Source organism: Hyla sarda, unplaced genomic scaffold, assembly GCF_029499605.1.
Source record: "Hyla sarda isolate aHylSar1 unplaced genomic scaffold, aHylSar1.hap1 scaffold_88, whole genome shotgun sequence".
In the NCBI taxonomy this organism is placed as follows: Eukaryota; Metazoa; Chordata; class Amphibia; order Anura; family Hylidae; genus Hyla; species Hyla sarda.
Genome location: NW_026610908.1, coordinates 208,688 through 230,663, shown reverse-complemented (window position 1 = coordinate 230,663; position 21,976 = coordinate 208,688). Strand labels below are relative to the sequence as shown.

At 49.7% G+C, this 21,976-nt stretch overlaps 2 protein-coding genes across 2 annotated transcripts in view; one reads left to right on the top strand and one right to left on the bottom strand.

Annotated features, from left to right (window-relative positions):
* Nucleotides 1–5,092: 5,092 nt before the first annotated feature.
* Nucleotides 5,093–21,976, top strand: part of LOC130348372 (uncharacterized) — a 70,561-nt gene continuing 53,677 nt past the window's right edge. The window contains exon 1 of the mRNA XM_056554772.1: nt 5,093–6,892. Within this exon, the coding sequence (XP_056410747.1) occupies nt 6,607–6,892 (286 nt within the window). The 5' untranslated portion in view covers nt 5,093–6,606. The remainder of the gene's footprint in view (nt 6,893–21,976) is intronic.
* Nucleotides 8,643–9,038, bottom strand: LOC130348361 (histone H2B 1.1). The gene has a single exon (XM_056554761.1). The coding sequence runs from the start codon at nt 9,021–9,023 to the stop codon at nt 8,643–8,645; it is 381 nt and encodes a 126-aa protein (XP_056410736.1). The 5' UTR covers nt 9,024–9,038.

Genomic DNA, 21,976 nt, shown 5'->3' with positions numbered 1-21,976 from the left:
TGCTGGCTTGACCTGCGGCCTGAGCTATCCCAATTTGCGCTCAAACTTCTGGCCTGTCCCGCTTCAAGTGTCCTGTCAGAAAGGACCTTCAGTGCAGCAGGAGGTATTGTCACCTTGGTCAAAAAAGTCTGGATTACCTCACCTTTCTTAAGATGAATGAGGGATGGATCCCGAAGGGACTGACACTAGGTGATACATTTGACTGAACAAGGCCTGATCAGATGACCTGCCTTGGCCTAAAAATGGTCCACACGCTGCTGTATTTGAACTCTGAATGCTGGATAACTTGCGTGACTTATCCGCCACCAACTAGGGTTCAAGCTGCAATGTTTTAGGGCACTTTCTGCCTGGCAACAGTGGCGTTGCGACCCGGGTGCAGGGGGTGTGGCCCGTACCGGGTGACACCAACCTAAGGGGGTGACACCAAGACCCTCCGCAGCACCCAGCCCCCCCTCCTCAGCTACACCGACACCCCCCATCTTTGCCCAACCAGCCTCCCGTCCGTCAGCACCCCCCCCCCCCCGCCTTCACCTGCGCTGTGTGTGCGGTGCGCCCGTCCGTCAGCAACCCCCCCTTTCACCTGCACTGTGCGCCCGTCCGTCATCACACCCCCCCCTCACCTTCACCAGCACTGTGCCCGGCCTCCGCTCCCACGTCTGCGCCGGCCTTACGTCACACCGCATGGCCGCATAGGAGGACGTCAGTTACGTCACTCGCAGGGCGCCCGGTGAGAAGGAACGCTGCGCTGGATGGGTGAGTGTGTGTGTGTCTGACTCTCTGTCTGTCTCTATCTATGTTTGTGTGTGTGAGACCGTGTGTATGTGACTGTGTGACTCTGTGTATGTGTGACTCTCTGAGTGTGTGTGACTGTGTGACTCTGTGTGTGTTTGTGCGACTCTGTGTTTGTGTGACTGTGTGTGTGTGACTGTGTGACTCTGTGTGTGTGTCTGTGTGAGTGTGTGTCTCTCTGACTGTGTGTGAGTGTGTGTCTCTCTGACTGTGTGTGAGTTTGTGTGTGTGTCTCTCTGTGTTGTATGTTTTTTTTTTATTTGTGTGTGTGTGTGTGTGTGTGTGTGTGGGGGGGGGGGGGGGGGGTTGTACCAGCGATCTAATGTGGGGAGACTTTGACCCATTGTGGGGAACCTGCAAGGGATCCTGCGGCCTAATGTGGGGAAACTACTACCAAATGTGTGAAGTCTATGCTACCAAATGTGGGGAGTCTATGCTACCTTATGTGGGGAATCTGTGCTACCTAATGTGGGGAATCTGTGCTACCTAATGTGGGGAAATTTCTACCTAATGTGGGGAATCTGTGCTACCTAATGTGGGGGAACTGGTACCAAATGTGGGGAATCTATGCTGCCTAATGTGGGGAAAAGATGCTACCTAATGTGGGGAAACTGCTACCTACCTAATGTGGGGGAACTGCTGGCCAGTAGCACCCTCATCATCCTCCAGCAACACCCCCCCAGTAGTAGCACCCCCATCATCCATTAGCAACACCACCAATACCCCCCTCCCGTGGTAATAGCATCAGCTAACGGATGTTGAGGGGTGTTACTGCGGTTGTGGTATTATATTCAGAGGGTGCACTGTATGGCAACGTTATATTCAGAGGGCGCAGTTTGTGGTAGTATTATATTCAGAGGGTGCAGTGGGTGGTAGTATTATATTCAGAGGGCGCAGTTTGTGGTAGTATTATTAGAGATGAGCGAACTTACAGTAAATTTGATTCGTCACGATCTTCTCGGCTCGGCAGTTGATAACTTATCCTGCGTAAATTAGTTCAGCTTTCCGGTGCTCCGGTGGGCTGGAAAAGGTGCATGCATTCCTAGAAAAGAGTCTCCTAGGACTGTATCCACCTTTTTCAGCCCACGGGAGCCCCTGAAAGCTGAACTAATTTATGCAGGAAAAATCATCAACTGCCGAGCCGAGAAGTTTGTGATGAGTTGAATTTACTGTAGTTCGCTCATCTCTAAGTGTTATATTCAGAGGGCGCAGTGGGTGGTAGTATTATATTCAGAGGGTACCGTATGTGGCGGTATTATATTCAGGGGTACAGTATGTGCAGATTTATATTTAGGGGTACAGTATGTGGCAGATTTATATTCAGGGGTACAGTATGTGGCCAATTTATATTCAGAGGGTACAGTATGTGGCAGATTTATATTCAGAGGGCACAGTTTGTGGTAGTATTATATTCAGAGGGCGCTGTGGGTGGTAGTATTATATTCAGAGGGTACAGTATGTGGTAGTATTATATTCAGTGGGTACAGTGTGTTGCGGTATTATATTCAGGGGTATAGTATGTTTCAGATTTATATTCAGGGGTACAGTATGTGGCAGATTTATATTCAGAGGGTACAATGTGTGGCAGATTTATGTTCAGAGGACACAGTGTGTGATAGTATTATATTCAGAGGGTACAGTATGTGGTATTAATATATTCAGAGGGTACAGTGTGTGGCGGTATTATATTCAGGGGTACAGTATGTGGCAGATTTATATTCAGAGTGTACAGTATGTGTTGGTATTATATTCAGAATGTACATTGTGTGGTAGTATTATATTCAGTGGGTACGGTGTATGGAAGGTTTATAATCAAAGAGTATAGTGTATAGTAGTATTATATTTAGAGGATACAGTGTCTGGCAGGTTTATAATAATACTTGTTTTCATATAGAGGATGAGAATGCGCTGACATAGTGAGGAGACGTCTGGGCGTCACATTCTGCAGAGAGAAGTTTTAGCTGGAACAAGTCTTGGCGGTATGTACCATCCGAATTAGATAAGGGAAGACTATAGAGAAGACGTCACCTATAGTCACTGATATCATTGTACATTCTGCTCTCTATGTCCTATCAGAGCTGTAGTCGCTTGTCAGTTCTACAGTTATGGTGAGTGAAACTACAACTCCCAGCATAACCTCACTACTGCTCAAAGGGGTACTCTACTGGAAAATATTTTTTTTTAATCAACTGGTGCTACAAAGTTAAACAGATTTGTAAATTACTTCTATTTAAACATAATCCTTCCAGTACTTATTAGCTGCTGTATAAGCGATTCACAGGAAGTTATTTTCTTTTTTAATTTATTTTCTGTCTGACCACAGTGCTCTGTGCTGACACATCTGTCCATGTCAAGAACTAACCATAGTAGGAGCAAATCCCCATAGCAAACCTATCCTGCTCTGGACAGTTCCTGACATGGACAGAGGTGTCAGCAAATAGCACTGTGGTCAGACTGGAAAGAACTACACAACTTCCTGTGGAGCATACACCAGCTTATAAGTACTGTAAGTATCACCATCTCATTCACACAAACCAAACTTCTATTTATTTATTTTTTTACCAAATATTCACAAATCACTTACCAAACCTCCTGGATGTCCTATTATTTCATGTACAAACTCTGCAACCAGTAATCTTGCACGTTACCTGGATCTATGTCTTTAGGACTATAATGAGTTCTGTATCAAGGTATGAGCCGCTCACCACATACATGCCCTCCTCACCACCTGTGCCGTGGACCGGCTGGTACCGCCTCCAGCCTATTATTAGACAAGAACAAAGGCGAGGTCCGGCACCTGGATGGTTGCAGATAAAAGCTTGCATTATTTTATTGAAGATATCGCAGTACAAGGCAAAACGTCTGACACGTTTCGCACATGACCATGCTTAATCGTATGTCTACGATTAAGCACGGTCACGTGCGAAACGCGCCAGACGTTCTGCCTTGTATTGCAATATCTTCAATAAAATAACGCAAGCTTTTATCTGCAACAATCCTGGTGCCGGACCTCGTCTTTGTTTATATATATATATATATATATATATATATATATATATATATATATATATATATATATACAGTGGTCCCTCAACATACAATGGTAATTCGTTCCAAACGAGCCATCGTTTGTCGAATCCATGGTGTGTTGAGGGATTCATATAATGTAAAGTATAGGAAGCTGTGTCACCTGTCCCCGCTGCTCGCGATGGTGACCCCGGGCCTCCGCTGTCTTCTCCTGGTCTTTTCCGGTCCTCTGCTGTCTTCTCCGGTCCTCTCCTGGTCTTCTCCGCTGTCTTCTCCGGTCCTCTCCTGGTCTTCTCCGCTGTCTTCTCCAGTCCTCTCCTGGTCTTCTCCGGTCCTCTCCTGGTGCTCTCCGCTGTCTTCTCCAGTCCTCTCCTGGTCTTCTCCGCAGTCTTCTCCGGTCCTCTGCTGTCTTCCGCAAGCCCTTACTAGGCCTGCGTAGCGATTTCATTACGCCGCTGAGTACGCCATTCCTATTGGATGGCGTGCGCAGCAGCGTATTGACGTCATTGGAGAGGGCCGAGAAGACACCGGAAGACCAGCGCTGGACCCAGAGGGCGCCCTGGAGCATCGTGGAGGGGTAAGTAATACTTACCGCACCACACGAGGAACATTAAGCTGCAATCCGGCAGCAGCTTAAGCATTTTGCGCTGCCGGAGAGCACTTAATGCGATGGCCCCGACATAAAAAAAGCATCATATGTCAATTTGATCATATGTCGGGCCATAGTAGGTCGGGGGGTCACTGCATATATAGATAGGTAGATAAAGTCATCAATAGTGTTGAGCGGCATAGGCCATATTCGAATTCGCTAATATTCGCGAATATATGGACGAATATTTGTCACATATCTTTTTGAATATTCGAATATTCGTTATATTCTCGGTTTATTTTCGCATATGCGAATATACACGTAAGCGAAAATTAGCATATGTGAATATTCGCAAATACAAAGTTAGCACACAAGAAAATTCGCACATGCGAAAATTGGCATATGCTACTTTTCGCATATTCAGCCTTCTTTACACCACACAAGCTGGAAGCAGAGAGGGGTGATCACTGTGATGTGTACTGTGAAGACAAAAAAAAAAATAAAATAAAATAATAATAAAAAAAAAAAAAAGAATATTCGTAATTACGAATATATAGCGCTATATTCGCGAATATGCGATATTCGCGAAAAATATTCGAATTGCGAATATTCGCGAGCAACACTAGTCATCAATATATAGAATCTAGGCTAAGGGAGTGTTCAGTCCTGTTTTCTGTTCATTGTGCAACAGCGACATCTACTGTCAGTTTACTGCAATCACATTACTAGATATCAGGTTCCCGCTAATTCTGTTTCTTTTGCGGTCACCTCATTATTCTATAAATGATTACATTCTAATAACATCTACTGATCAACAATCACAACGTTAACCCTTTAACCACGAGAGATACATGAGATCTGATCTCACTGCTGGTCTCATAACTCAGTCCCGCTTCGCTTCCCGTTCGGCCTGGATTTCTATTGATCTTTTCCACATTGAATCAGACTTTTTATTACATTTTTCCTTTTATCGTTATTTTATGTAAATAGTTATTGTATATGATCTTACTCTGCTGTAAAATATCGTCCAATGAGAACTCTGACCGGAGTCTTAGCGATTGTTTTATAAACAATTTAACCCCTCAGCATTCAAGGGATGTTTAGACCTAATAAAGCGCTTAGTGTGAACAGCAAACGTCTCCTCTATTAGTTGTTTTTTCTAGAATAAAGCGGTTCTTATTCTGCGTTATACATTGGGATATCTGATCTTCTATACCAGTGTGGAGAGATCCCAGTGTCCGTCCTTCATGAAGACTTCGGCCGGAGAACTTCTGGAATGTAATCTTATCCATCTAGATTTGGAATTAACGCTTGATCGTGTGAATATATCGCTAATAACAGAGTAGCTCAGTAATAGTCCGGTCCCTGACTTTGCTATTACGGTGCAGAGCTGGATTGTTGTAATAATCTGCTGGGTGTGACCAGGGGTCTATGGGGGATGAAGCTTCAGACATAGAGCTGATGTGATGAGCGGCTTTTTCTTCCACAGAGATGACTGCGGTTTCGTTACATTTTAGAGACTTGCGGTACCTGCTGTGCCCCGAGCACAGATTATTAGGTCCCGTCCATCCCTATAGGACTCGTTTCCTTGTAGAATCTTGGCGGCCCCGATAATCACTGAGATACACAGATGTCCCTGTCAGTGATGTCCCCGTCAGTGGTCCCAGCCATTGGACACCGCAGTCTCCTTACAGCTGTGAATTAATGTCTTTGACTGATATAATGAAAATAAAACAAGGAACAGAAAATGTGGACACTAAAGAGTTAATGTACGGATCTATAGCTCTGATACTTAGTACCGATCGGATGATAACGGAGCTTTGGGGATTTTTTCTTTTCTCCTCCTCATCCATGTAATAACAGGAGCCCCCTCATTGGTGCTTATTCCCGGTGACTGTATACGGAGAGTGCCGGCATCCGCAGCCTGAGAAGGAGCCGCCTGTATATGAGATCACATAACACGGGACAATTGTCTTCTCTCCCAGAGCGGAGAATTACAGGGTGAGCGGGAAATTCAAAATCAACTAAGCTTTTGTGTTCAGCCAATCAAAAGAGAAGGGGAGGGGCCTGGAATGTAAATTATTAAAGGAAACGCCCATGATGACGTCATCTTGTTTGAGTTCTCCGTCTGGTCCGCCATGTGCTATATAAACCAGGACTCCGCTCCTCAGACATAATTCATTCTATTCTCAATCAGCAGGATGTCGGGACGCGGTAAAGGAGGGAAAGGTCTCGGTAAGGGCGGAGCCAAGCGGCACAGGAAGGTGCTCCGGGATAACATCCAGGGCATCACCAAGCCTGCCATCCGCCGTCTAGCTCGCAGGGGAGGTGTGAAGCGCATCTCCGGCCTCATCTATGAAGAGACTCGCGGTGTCCTGAAAGTCTTCCTGGAGAACGTCATCCGTGACGCCGTCACCTACACCGAGCACGCCAAGAGGAAGACCGTCACCGCTATGGACGTGGTGTACGCCCTCAAGCGCCAGGGCCGCACTCTCTACGGCTTTGGAGGTTAATTCTAATCCTGAAATCATCTCCTCCCCCCAAAGGCTCTTCTCAGAGCCGCCCACATGTTCTATAGAAAGGCTACAATTCCTTGTGTCTTCCCTACTGAGTGGTTGTGTGGTCGGTGTTGTGCTTTGGTGGTTGCGGTGTTTTTTTTCCCTCAATTCTAACTTAGTCTGCCGGTATTTCCCGCTCCTTCTCTGATTATCTGCCCCGGGAGATTTCCACTAAATGTTCTGACTACTGCCCTCACCATCTACATCATTCTTCCCCTCCTCCAGATTTCATTACTTCCCTCCCCCACCAAATCACTATCTCCCTAAAGAGTCCGTGTTATAGAGGATGCAGATCTCCTGATAACGGGATATAAATGCGTCTTATCCGGATACCACTGGATAGACGAGTCTTCGCTCTATAGCACCTGTAAGTTAATTAATGGAGCAGTTCACACCGAACTAAATTGCTGCGGCTTTATTCTAGTGTAGATGCAGGTTCCTCTATATCACTCCTCAGCACGTTGCAGGCTGGCGCAGTGTGCGCTTCTCCCTGTGATACCGATCCTCACTGATGTCCCGGACTGTGATAGCGGCACAAACCCCCATACACCGGACTATGATAGCGCTATGTTCTACTACCCAGCGGGAACAGCGAGAATCGGAGTCCCGGTGATCACTGACTGTTCCTCTAACAATTCCTGTATAAAGTTTTGGCAATGATTCCGGAGAAATAATTGTAGAAATGAGCGGGAAACTCCCAATATGTATAACACTACATGTCCGCCAATTATTCCTCAGCTTAATAACTATACATATCATCCAGCATCATGAGCGGGGAGAGGTACCGGTCCCCGCCACTCACCCCTGGCAGGTGCATGTTAATCTGGTTTACACAGACTAATAGGGGCAGATTTGGAGCTGATGGTATCGTCTATTATGGATCTTTATCCCTGCGCCCGGATACATTGTTATATCTCCATCAGTCGGTGACATTTGGGGAGCTATAGCCCTGAGCGTTGTAATTGTCTCATTATTGTAGTGCACATGCCGCTAAAGGGTTAACAATGAGCCGTGCGCGCGGTCCCGTCCGATGCCTAATGCTCATTGGCTGATCACAGGATGTTCAGGATTTGAATTTCCGCTTCCCCCAGACCCGATAACAATGGAGAGATCTCCCCGAGATGTAGAGCCTGATTCAGTGTCTGACTACTACCCTCATCATCCTTGTTTCTCTATTGTACCCCCTAGTCAGTGCACAAAGATTATGGCAGCAGGATGCGCGTCTCATTATAAACCCCGGCGATTCCGATCAATAGATTCCCCGGTCAGTAAATTAGGATTTATAGCGTTACCGCAACAATCCACTCCAGTAAGGCTGTGTGATCGATCAGGACCGCGGAGATTATAGAAGAAATAATCGGGGAATCTGGTGGAGGAGATACTGATCACAAGACAGATCGGGCAATGGGTTAACTACGGAGAACTGATCTACAGCGCCCCCCGCTCCACCACAGGAGAATATACATCCTGCAGTCAGTGAGAACCGCAGCCGCCGCTCTGATCTCACCCGATCCCGGAGCAGAATATATATAGTCTCAATAGACTGTACTGACAGAATAGCGGCCACATATACAGAAGAGAATACGGGGAATACAGACAGGAGAAGCCCCAGCTCTATTATAGACAATGTGGGTGGCTCTTAGAAGAGCCTTTGGGGTGACAGCAGGAGGCGGAACAGGTTACTTGGCGCTGGTGTACTTGGTGACGGCCTTGGTGCCCTCTGACACGGCGTGCTTGGCCAGCTCTCCAGGCAGCAGCAGGCGCACGGCGGTCTGGATCTCCCGGGAGGTGATGGTGGAGCGCTTGTTGTAGTGAGCCAGACGGGAGGCTTCCCCTGCGATGCGCTCGAAGATATCGTTGACAAAGGAGTTCATGATGCCCATGGCCTTGGAGGAGATGCCGGTGTCAGGGTGGACCTGCTTGAGCACCTTGTACACGTAGATGGCATAGCTTTCCTTCCTGGTCTTCCTCCGCTTCTTGCCGTCCTTTTTCTGAGTCTTGGTCACGGCTTTCTTGGAGCCTTTCTTGGGCGCTGGTGCAGACTTGGCGGGATCAGGCATGATTATCAATCTCAAGAATTCCTAACTTAAACAAAGAGGATAATGATGTCGCTTACTCCCTCTGCAGCCGTATTTATAGGCAGCCCATGCAAAAGAGCAATGCCGTCAGCCTCTTGCTCTACTGGAAGAGCAAATCATGTGACCTCAGTGCTGTCATACGCCCCGCCCAGTGCCGCCTATTGGAGAGTCTTCAATTCCAGTTTCATTAGCCGGATTCAAATCTACCCAATCACAGGAGCCGGAGGGCGGAGCTGAGAACTATAAAGCCAGCAGAACGTGTGGGAATGATCACATTATTCTGAAATAAGTTGTCATGTCTGGACGCGGCAAACAAGGAGGGAAGGTTCGGGCTAAGGCCAAGACCCGCTCATCCCGGGCAGGACTCCAGTTCCCCGTCGGTCGTGTGCACAGGCTTCTTCGCAAAGGGAACTACGCCGAGAGGGTGGGCGCCGGTGCTCCGGTCTACCTGGCCGCTGTGCTGGAGTATTTAACCGCTGAGATCCTGGAATTGGCCGGTAATGCCGCCCGGGACAACAAGAAGACCCGCATCATCCCCCGTCACCTGCAGCTGGCCGTGCGCAATGACGAGGAGCTGAACAAGCTGCTGGGTGGGGTGACCATCGCCCAGGGAGGCGTCCTGCCCAACATCCAGGCCGTGCTGCTGCCCAAGAAGACCGAGAGCAGCAAAGCGGCCAAGAGCAAGTGATCACCGCTTATCCCAGACCATCCCGAACACCAAAGGCTCTTCTAAGAGCCACCACATTGTCTCCTACAGAGCTGGCACCGCTGATCTTGTCTGATAAGGATTAGATTTCTTATGACATGTTCTTTATACGGGGTTATAGTAGAACTGATGAGTTTCTTTCATTAACAGTATGAGAGGGATTGGACACCTTCACTTTTATATAAAAAAAATAAAATAACTACCAGAAAACTTCCTATAGCAGAATGTGACCCTCAGCACAAGGACAGTTTCCTCCTCACTCCATCCCCGCTACCCTCACTAAGGGGGACGGGTACAGTTTCTACATATGGATTTTGAGGTGCAGCCAGCCTTTCCCCGCGACAAAGACAGTAATGTAATCACGTGTACAGGGACGAGACAAAGCGAGAAAGTCAATCTCCAATGAGCGTAAACTATCGGGGTTATTGCTCCACCTACAAAGTTAACCCTTCATTGTCCCTCGTTATTTATGCTCTGTTTCCCCTTCAGTCCCCGGAGCGCTCTCTGCTTCACTAGTCCCAATCCCTATATACGCTTACACGGTGCACTATAGTAGAGCGCCCCCATATTTAGTCTCCATTCGGGGCTGCATTGGCTTTATATTACGTTTACAAGAAATAAGCCCAATAATTCTCCAGATGGATAAAACGCCATGTGCACAACCTATTAACTAAAGGGTTACATTAACCCCCAAATCTCTGGTAAATTAATTGTTTCCTTATATCTATCCATAGATCGTCTATCGCAGCAGTATAAATCGTTAGTTTATACAGATCAGATACATTGTGTTACAATAGCGACACCTGGTGGTGAGAGCTTTGTATTCTAATCTTTACATGTTACCAAATAGTAACAAGTATTTCCCAGGTGCTGATACAAATTACAGAGGCGCAAATAGATACAACTGTGGATGGTGACTAAAACTTATAATAACACAGCACAATAATTTCAGCTGCTCTTATACACCCTGCTTATCCTATACCAGATAAGTGTCCTAAGGGGATCTAGAACAAATAAATGCATCTGCATTGTCCTCGATATAACATAAAGTGATGTAATGTAGAAGGTTTGTATATTAGGGTGAGGAGTGACATATTTATCGCCAGGATCCTGAATTATATCTCTTTGTTGGAGCTGCGGGGCAGGAGCTGTCACCTCTGACCGGGCTTCGGGAGTCTTCGGGCCGCCAGGAGAGGAGAGATGCCGCAATATAGAACATGATCCGGCGAGAAAGAGGAGGGAAGCGGGTGTCGGCTAGTAATGTATTCTCCGCATTGTACAGTGTTAGTACAGAACTCCCGGGCAGCGATCATAATCTGGGCCATGTAATGTTATACTACGGTCCCTCCACATGTTTAGGGGAAGGAGTCTCCACATCTATTATATTCATCGCTCTGTATAGAATCACATCTCCCACCTGATCTGCTACTAGTTCCCCCATCACTGAACACATCGGCCGATCTATATTTACAGCAAAGGAAACTATGGAGCTACTAAACTAAACACTTTGAGCACCATATACCGGAGCCACAGCTCGGGCCATTGAGATAAGATCCTTGCAAATCCCAAAATCGGGTTTCCTCTTCAATATGCAGCTTCTATATCTTAACCACGATTATTGTACAGACAAGGACAATACACTACGACAGATTTCCGATAACACAAAGCAGTGTAAACACAGAATTGTAGCTTTTCTATAGAACATGTGGGCGGCTCTGAGAAGAGCCTTTGGGTTGATGAGATGGAGCCGAGTAGAAGCAGAATTAACCTCCGAAGCCGTAAAGAGTGCGGCCCTGGCGCTTGAGGGCGTACACGACGTCCATAGCGGTGACGGTCTTCCTCTTGGCGTGCTCGGTGTAGGTGACGGCGTCACGGATGACGTTCTCCAGGAAAACCTTCAGGACACCGCGAGTCTCTTCATAGATGAGGCCGGAGATACGCTTCACACCTCCCCTGCGAGCTAGACGGCGGATTGCAGGCTTAGTGATGCCCTGGATGTTATCACGGAGCACCTTCCTGTGCCGCTTGGCTCCGCCCTTACCGAGACCTTTTCCTCCTTTGCCGCGTCCCGACATCCTGCTGGTTGAGAATTGAATGAATAAAGTTTGAGGCGCAGAGTCCTAGCTTATATAGCACATGTGCGGACCAGAAGGAGAACTTTAACAAGATGACGTCAACATGGGCGTTTCCTTTTACTGAATTTACATTACCGGCCCCTCCCCTTCTCTTTTGATTGGCTGAATACAGAATCGTTGGTGATTTTGAATTTCCCGCTCACCCTGTAATTCTCCGCTCTGGGAGAGAAGACAATTGTCCCGTGTTATGTGATCTCACGTTCAGGCGGCTCATTCTCAGGCTGCGGATGCCGGCACTCTCCGTATACAGTGACCGGGAATAATCACCAGGGCCCGTCCTGAATTCTCCTGTTCTTATATAGAGGAAGAGGAGAGAAATCACCAAAGCTCCGGTATCAGCCAATCGATACTATGTATCAGGACTATAGCTCCGTACAGTGTTAACTCTTTAGTGTCCACATGTTCTGTTTCTTGTTTTATATCTGTACGGAGACTGCGGTGTGTAATGGCTGGGACTGTATATATTATATATAATTACACTGCAGTCACCATTCTATGTCCATTCTGATCTCTCACATATTGTCTCCGTTCATTCTCATCCTACATCGTCATTGACTTATATTTACCCATGAAATTAGATACTAACGAACTCTTAATTAATTACATCCAAATGTTCTCTTTGTAGCGTCAATCATCCTATTTAGTTCTATTAAGTTCATTGATGTTACTTTGATTAATTGGTCTTTTCACTCTCATTCCTAAATGTCATCTCCTGCCGGGGCTCGTTCCTACGATCGGTCTCCTATACGGTATAATATATTGGGTTACATAGAAAACTATTTACTGCCATGTTGTGGTAGCTGAACACAGTACAAGAAAAAAACGTTTGAATAGTCTTTACATTCTTCAGCCTTACCACTAGGTGGGGACAAAGTACAGTGCAGCCTCTTCTAGGGATTCAGGCGAGAAAGGAAAAGTGTTGAACAGTGTCTTCTGCCATCAAGTTGCCGCAGAGCAGATTTCAGCGAAGTTCAATATAAAGTTACTAATTTTGGCCAAGTTTCTTTTCTCATTCTGCTATAATTTTAGCCCTTAATTAATTTGATTGTAATAGTGTTTAATAGAAATATGTATTTTTTGTTACTATTTTTTTTCCAATCTCCTTTTTACATTAACCCCTCAATGATGTTGTATTTTTTTATATATATTTGTTTTCTCTTTTAACTTTTCACAAAAAAAAAAAAAAATCTATATCTCTGTCAATGTTTCATCTACAGACCCATATTAAGGCTTGTTATTTGTGAGACCAACTACACTTTGTAATGGCATCCTTCATTTTACTACTAAGTCTACAGCAAAGCCAAAAAAAAGAGAAAATTATAGGGTGAAATAAACAAAAAAAAGTAAAAAAAAAAGTTTAAAAATGATTATTTATTATTATTATTATTTTTTTTTTTTGGGGGGGTCCAAGTTTAAGGGGGAGGGGAAGTGATGGCTGCACATTCACATGTCATACATTGTAATTTTCATACTTGTGCTGAGAAGCAATAGAACAATCAAGTGTTACTATACATTTCACTCAAACTGTACAAGCCAACTCGTCACTTCACGGTCACCTGATTCAAGTGAGTCCCTAACTTAACAACTTCTCCTTTTAATGACATGGGTGGATGCTGCGGAGCATCTTGGTGTCACCCCATTAGGTTGGTGTCACGCCAGTGTGAGGTGATGAGGAGACTGAGGATAGGGTACGGGGGGGGGGGGGGGGGTTTGGTGGCGGTGTATGAGGTGATAAGGAGACTGAGGATAGGGTACGGGGGGGGGGCTGGGTGGTGGTGTATGAGGTGATGAGGAGACTGAGGATAGGTTACAGGGGGGGCTGGGTTGTGGTGTATGAGGAGAATGAGGATGGGGTGCAGGGGGGCTGGGTTGTGGTGTATGAGGTGATGAGGAGACTGAGAATGCAGTATGGGGGGCTGGGTGGTGGTATATGAGGGGATGAGGAGACTGAGGATGGGGTACTGGGGGGGCTGTGTGGTGGTGTATGAGGTAATGAGAAGACTAAAGATAGGGTACAGGGGGGCTTGGTGGTGGTAAATGAGGTGATGAGGAGACTGAGAATGGGGTACGGGGGGGGGGGGCTTGGAGGTGGTGTATGATGAGAATGAGGATGGGATGCAGGGGGACTGGGTTTTGGTGTATGAGGTGATGAGGAGACTGAGGATGGGGTACTGGGGGGCTGGGTGGCGGTGTATGAGGTCATGAGGAGACTGAGGATGGGGTGCAGGGGGGTTGGGTGGTGGTGTATGAGGTGATGAGGAGACTGAGGATGGGGTATGGGGGGGCTGGGTGGTGGTGTATGAGGTGATGAGGAGACTGAGGATGGGGTATGGGGGGGCTGGGTGGTGGTGTATGAGGTGATGATGAGACTGAGAATGGGGTACTGGGTGGGCTGGGTGGTAATGTATGAGGAGACTGAGGATGGGATACAGGGGGGGGCATGGGAGGTGGTGTATGATGAGAATGAGGACGGGGTGCAGGGGGCCTGGGTTGTGGTGTATGAGGTGATGAGGAGGCTGAGGTTGGGGTACTGGGGGGGGGGGCTTGGTGGTGGTGTATGAGGAAACTGAGGATGGGGTGCAGGGGGGAGCTGGGTGGTGGTGTATGAGGTTATGAGAAGACTGAGGATAGGGTACGGGGGGCGGTTGGGTTGTGATGTATGAGGTGATGAGGAGACTAAGGATAGGGTATGGGGGGCTTGGTGGCGGTGTATGAGGTGATGAGGAGACTGATGGGGTACGGGGGGGCTTGGAGGTGGTGTATGATGAGAAGGAGGATGGGGTGCAGGGGGGCTGGGTTTGGTGTATGAGGAGACTGAGGATGGGGTACTGGGGGGGCTGGGTGGTGGTGTATGAGGTCATGAGGAGACTGAGGATGGGGTGCAGGGGGGTTGGGTGGTGGTGTATGAGGTGATGAGGAGACTGAGGATGGGGTATGGGGGGGCTGGGTGGTGGTGTATGAGGTGATGATGAGAATGAGAATGGGGTACTGGGTGGCAATGTATGAGGTGATGAGGAGACTGAGGATAGGGTACTGGGGGGCTGAGTGGCGGTGTATCAGGAGACTGAGGATGGGGTACAGGGGGGGCTGGGAGGTGGTGCATGATGTGATGTTGAGACTGAGGATGGGGTATGGGGGGCTGGGAGGTGGTGTATGAGGTGATGAGGAGACTGAGGATGGGGTACAGGGGGGGGCTGGGAGGTGGTGTATGATGAGAATGAGGACGGGGTACTGGGTGGGCTGGGTGGTAATGTATGAGGTGATGAGGAGACTGAGTATAGGGTATGAGGGGGGGCTGGGTGGTGGTGTATGACGTGATGAGGAGACTGAGGATATGGTACTGGGGGGCTGAGTGGCGGTATATCAGGATACTGAGGATGGGGTGCAGGGGGGTTGGGTGGTGGTGTATGAGGTGATGATGAGAATGAGAATGGGGTACTGGGTGGGCTGGGTGGTAATGTATGAGGTGATGAGGAGACTGAGTATAGGGTATGAGGGGGGGGCTTGGTGGTGGTGTATGACGTGATGAGGAGACTGAGGATATGGTACTGGGGGACTGAGTGGCGGTATATCAGGAGACTGAGGATGCGGTACGGGGGGGGGCATGGGAGGTGGTGTATGATGAGAATGAGGACGGGGTGCAGGGGGCCTGGGTTGTGGTGTATGAGGTGATGAGGAGGCTGAGAATGGGGTACTGGGGGGTTGGGTGGTGGTGTATGAGGTGATGAGGAGACTAAGGATGGGGTATGGTGGGGCTGGGTGGTGGTGTATGAGGTGATGATTAGAATGAGAATGGGGTACTGGGTGGGCTGGGTGGTAATGTATGAGGTGATGAGGAGACTGAGTATAGGGTATGAGGGGGGGGGCTGGGTGGTGGTGTATGAGGTGATGAGGAGTCTGAGGATAGGGTACTGGGGGGCTGAGTGGCGGTGTATCAGGAGACTGAGGATGGGGTACAGGGGGGGCTTGGAGGTGGTGTATGAGGTGATGAGGAGACTGAGGATGGGGTATGGGGGGGCTGGGAGGTGGTGTATGAGGTGATGAGGAGACTGAGGTTGGGGTACTGGGGGGCTGGGTGGCGGTGTATGAGGAGACTGAGGATGGGATCCGGGGGGGGGGGGGCATGGGAGGTGGTGTATGATGAGAATGAGGACCGGGTGCAGGGGGCCTGGGTTGTGGTGTATGAGGTGATGAGGAGGCTGAGGATGGGGTACTGGGGGGGGGGGGCTGGGTGGTGGTGTATGAGGAGACTGAGGATGGGGTGCAGGGGGGGCTGGGTGGTGGTGTATGAGGTTATGAGGAGACTGAGGATAGGGTACGGGGGGCGGCAGGGTTGTGATGTATGAGGTGATGAGGAGACTAAGGATAGGGTACGGGGGGCTTGGTGGCGGTGTATGAGGTGATGAGGAGACTGATGATGGGGTACGGGGGGGCTTGGAGGTGGTGTATGATGAGAAGGAGGATGGGGTGCAGGGGGGGCTGGGTTTGGTGTATGAGGTGATGAGGAGACTGAGGATGGGGTACTGGGGGGGCTGGGTGGTGGTGTATGAGGTCATGAGGAGACTGAGGATGGGGTGCAGGGGGGTTGGGTGGTGGTGTATGAGGTGATGATGAGAATGAGAATGGGGTACTGGGTGGGCTGGGTTTTAATGTATGAGGTGATGAGGAGACTGAGTATAGGGTATGAAGGGGGGGGCTGGGTGGTGGTGTATGACGTGATGAGGAGACTGAGGATATGGTACTGGGGGGCTGAGTGGCGGTATATCAGGAGACTGAGGATGGGGTACGGGGGGGCATGGGAGGTGGTGTATGATGAGAATGAGGAAGGGGTACTGGGTGGGCTGGGTGGTAATGTATGAGGTGATGAGGAGACTGAGTATAGGGTATGAGGGGGGGGGCTGGGTGGTGGTGTATGAGGTGATGAGGAGACTGAGGATAGGGTACTGGGGGGCTGAGTGGCGGTATATCAGGAGACTGAGGATGGGGTGCAGGGGGTGCAGGGGGGTTGGGTGGTGGTGTATGAGGTGATGATGAAAATGAGAATGGGGTACTGGGTGGGCTGGGTGGTAATGTATTAGGTGATGAGGAGACTGAGTATAGGGTATGAGGGGGGGGCTGGGTGGTGGTGTATGACATGATGAGGAGACTGAGGATATGGTACTGGGGGGCTGAGTGGCGGTATATCAGGAGACTGAGGATGGGGTACGGGGGGGGGGCATGGGAGGTGGTGTATGATGAGAATGAGGACGGGGTGCAGGGGGCCTGGGTTGTGGTGTATGAGGTGATGAGGAGGCTGAAAATGGGGTACTGGGGGGTTGGGTGGTGGTGTATGAGGTGATGATGAGAATGAGAATGGGGTACTGGGTGGGCTGGGTGGTAATGTATGAGGTGATGAGGAGACTGAGTATAGGGTATGAGGGGGGGGGGCTGGGTGGTGGTGTATGAGGTGATGAGGAGACTGAGGATAGGGTACTGGGGGGCTGAGTGGCGGTGTATCAGGAGACTGAGGATGGGGTACAGGGGGGGCTTGGGGGTGGTGTATGAGGTGATGAGGAGACTGAGGATGGGGTATGACTCTGTCCATTTTGCCCCATATGAAGCAAAACACTGTCCGGTTGATGGCCTTGCAAATGGTGGTATGGGGAGGCCAGGCCTGTGCGGTATACTGGAGCACAGGCAAAACTTCACTCTGCAGGACAAGTGCCTTGCCTTCAATCGTGAGCTTTCTGGAGCTCTACAGTCCGATTTTAGAGTTCATCTTTCCTAGTCGGTCCTCTGCCGAAGTCCTCGCAGGTCTGGACGAGTGCAGTCACCGAACGCTGGTCAGCGCAGAAGACGGTCATGTCGTCCATGTAGAGCGAGCATTTCACCTCGTAGCGATCTGGTCCTGGTGCGGTGATCCCTCTGATCTATCCATTCTGCCGGATAGTCTCAGCGAAGAGCTCTATAACACAAACAAAAAGAAGAGGTGAAAGAGGGCAGCCTTGTCTAACCCCTGAAAGGATGGGAAAGGGGTTAGTCTTCCAGCTATTCACCAACACCGTGCTGTAAATATCAAAATACATGACGTTAACAAAAGAGCAACACATCTTCCCCAGACCTAGCCTGCGCAAAGCCCTGCCAATGAATGCATGGGAGACACGGTCGAACGCCTTCTCCTGATCTAAGCTGACCAGGGCGGCGCGGCCACCGCTGTCCTGGATGTAATGGACCGTGTCTCTCACAAGGGCAAGGCTGTCAGCAATCCTGCGACCAGGAATGCCGCAGGTCTGGTTCGGATAGACGATCTGCCCGATGACAGATTTCAACCTGTTGGCCAGCACCTTGGCAAGGATCTTGTAGTCCACGTTCAGGAGAAAGATGGGACGCCAGTTTTTCAGGTCACATCTCTCCCCCTTCCGCTTATACAAGATCGTGATCATCCCCTCCCTCAACGACTGAGGCATTCTGCCCCCCACCACCATCTCCACGTACACCTCCAACAGGTCCGGACAGATCAGGTCACCCAGCACTACATAGAGCTCGGCCGGGAGACCGTCACTGCCCGGGGTCCTTCCAGGCTTAAAGGATTTAGCGGCAGAGAGCAGCTCCCCCACTGTCAAGGGATCGTCCATAGCTGCCGCACCTGCGGGATCAACCACGTTAGTGATACCTGACAGGAACCCCTCGGCGGCTTCGGGGTCGGATGACTTGGGGGCGTAGAGGTTGCTGTAGAAGTCGGAGACAACCCCCACTACCTCCTCCTTGCCCCTTCTCATGTGTCCGGTCTCACCTCGTAGCTCAGTCAGGGGCGTGTGGCCAGCATGGAGCTTCCTGAAAAAGAAAGAGTTACACTTCTCACCCTTCTCCAGGTTCTCCACCTTGGAACGAAAGACGATTCGCTTGGATTCCTCCTCAAAGTGCCTTTTCAAGCTCTTTTTGGTCTCCTCCAGCTCCTCCCTGATGTCCCAGCCACACTGGAGCAGGTCCTGCAGGGACCGCAGCTCGCGCTGCAGCTTCCTGAAGTCCCACTTCTTCGCACACGCCTGGTGTCTGCCTTTTGCCTGAAAGAAACAGCGGAACTCGACTTTAACATATTCCCACCAATCACTGATGCAGTTAAACAGACATTTGTCATTACGCCATACAAGGTACGCATCCCTAAGTTCCTCCATGACCTCCCTCTGCTCCAACAGGGCACAATTCAACTTCCAGGAGCCTGGGCCAGGTGGGAATCCATGGCCCAGAGTCCCCCAGAATCGAATGGCCCTGTGGTCAGAGAAGAAGCAGGGGACCATAAAGTACAACACCTTTCTGACTGCTCTCGAAGTGAAGATGAAGTCTATCCAAGAACGGAGCGAGCCATCGGGGCGGCTCCACGTATAGTTTACGGAGCCGTTCCTGATGGACCCACCAACGTCCTGCAAGGATGCCTCTGTCATCATCTCAATCAACAGCTTAGACGTCACGTCCAGGTTGGCGGATGTGCCAGAACTGCGCCCGTCTACTTCAATGGGGCAGTTGAAGTCACCACCCAACACTACTGCCCTAGTGGTGGCGAGCTCAGCCCGCAGGGCCTGGAGAACCTCCAGTCAGACATCCCTCTCAGGGGAGGCAAACACGTTGATGAGCCGCACGAGCTCACCCGCCCAGGAACCGTCTGCGACGAGAAGTCTGACACAGACGAGCTCCCGGACGGAATCAAGTGCAAAGTTGCCTCCCCTGATCAGGATGGCCACCCCCGCAGACCTACTGTCACCCCCACCAGACCAGTAGAAAGGGCGGTGAGGCCACTGCCTGGCCAGATGTTTGTAAGACCTAGAAGCAGACAAAGCACATTCCTGCAGGATTTAAACATCACACCTCTGAGAATCTAAGAACTTAAGGACAGTCTGAAATCTAAACCTAGCTCTAATACTCCTCACATTAATGCAGAAGATGTTGAGATCAGCCATGGGAATAAAAAGAGAGGTTAGTTCAGATACTAGTTACCACTCTGGTCGGGCGGGTCCTCTTCTCTGGCGCCTGTCAGCTCCTGTGGCTTCTCATAGCGCCCTTCCAAGAACTCGTCGTTGGCCGGAGTGTCTAGGATTTTCTTGACTTCTGGGTCCTGCAGCAGCTCCTCCATAGACTGAGCTTGGACTTGCTCCTCTTGGACCTGTTCCACTTGGGCCTGCTCCATCTCCTCCTCTCCATCTGAAGCTTGAAGGCTCTCGCAGACCTGCTCCATCTCCTCCTCTTCATCTGAAACTTGAGGGGTCTCGAAGGTCTAGATAATCTTTCTCTTGTGGGACTCATCTGATGTATTTTTTTTTTCAACTATCATTTTTATTGAGCGAAAAAGACAAAAGGGAATGAAGTCCACTCGCAGGTGGGGTGTTTGTAGTATGCTCAGTTTTTGCAATTCAAAACAAAACAGAACAACAAATGAGAAATAGTATACACAATTTCTGTTAACCTGACACATGGGGAGGGGGACGACATGAAATCACAGCATCTCGGGGGGGGGGAGAAAGGGGGACAAATATGATGAGCGAGAAGGTTAAGTGTAGGGGGGGGGGAGAGGGAGAAGCTGGAGTAATGCCACTATAAGCGGCAATCAATTTCAGGTGGGGATAAGTGAGCAGAAGGGTTGGGTAAATGGGGGATGGGGTAGTAGGCAGTAGCTGAGTGAGGGGGAAGGGAAAAAGGGGGGGGGGCTGTAAGTGAATGAAGAGAAGAAGGTAAGCGAGAGAGAAGGAATAGGAGGTCAGGGTGGAAAGAGGGTAAAAGAGGAAGATGAGGGTGGGGTGAGTAGGGCGGGGGGATAAGGGCAGAGAGCCTAAGGGGGGGGGGGGGGGTAAAGGGGGGGGATGAGGGGAGAGGGCGGGCCTCAGCAGCCATGGAGTCTCATGAGGAATAGGGGGAGTCTAGCCAAGGCTGCCAGGTCTTGAGGAATGAGTCATAGGATCTATTTACACGACTGGACATTACCTCAAACCTGCAGATCTGGGAAATTTTGGTGTACCAATCCTGCATTGAGGGGAGCGAGGTTTGCAACCAGTGTAAGGGAATCAGTGACTTAGCAGCCGCCAGAAGTTGGGAGATCAGAGTGTTGGATGCGGGGGTATAGGAGATGGAGGGGCACCCCAGCAGGACCGATTCCGGTGTGAGTTGAATAGTGGTACCAGTAATGTCGGCCAGCTTGGCCTCCACCTCCTTCCAGAACAAGGCTATGCTGGGGCAATGCCACCAGACATGTGAGTGTGTGCCTACCTGGGCTTTGCATCTCCAGCATAGACCGGAGGGGGCGAGACCGTGGGCATGTAGGAACTCATGCACCTTGTACCAGTGGGAGAGGATCTTAAAGTGATTTTCTTGCAGACGGACACATCTGGAAGGGCCGATTGTGAAGGAGAGAATACGATCCACCTCCATGTCACTCAGGGGGAGCTGAAGCTCGTCTCCCACGAGGCCAGGTAACCCAGCCTTCCCCGAGGCCTCGCCCGCCTCCAGGCTAATTTCGAGTCAGTAAGCCTCCATGGCCTATCCCCTGTGGAAAGCAAGAAGCTTTCAAATTCAGTAAGTGCTCTGAGGGGCAAATGTTTTTTGGCGAAAGCAGTACAGCATAAGACGATATGGTTTAGGTGCAGGAAGGTCAGATTTACCTCAGGGAATAGTTGGCATATATCCCCTGCGGCCGGAATCCCACCGTCAGAGAACAACTGCGAGACTGGAACCCCTGATAACCTCCCCCACAAAGGAGTAAAGGTGGGTGAATCCATCCCCACGACCACAGGAATAAAATGCGAAGGAAGAAGAGGAGAAATTCCAGGGGAGAGGAAAGGCGAGAGAAAGGACCAGGAGGAGATAATGCCCTCAATTAATAAATGATTGCTTTTTGCATTATATTTGGCGTGGGACGCAGGGGGCAACCAGACATCCGCTAGTGGGTCAGCATCAGCAGGCGCCTGGGGGAGAGTCAAACCACACGGCGCATGAGATGGGTGGGTGTACCATACCCATCGCTGGAGCTGAATCCCCCTATAAAGGTCACGGACATCCGGCAGCCCGATGCCCCCCTCCGACCTCAGGCGGGTGAGCAGTGTATGTGACATGCGGGCCCTTTTTCGCTT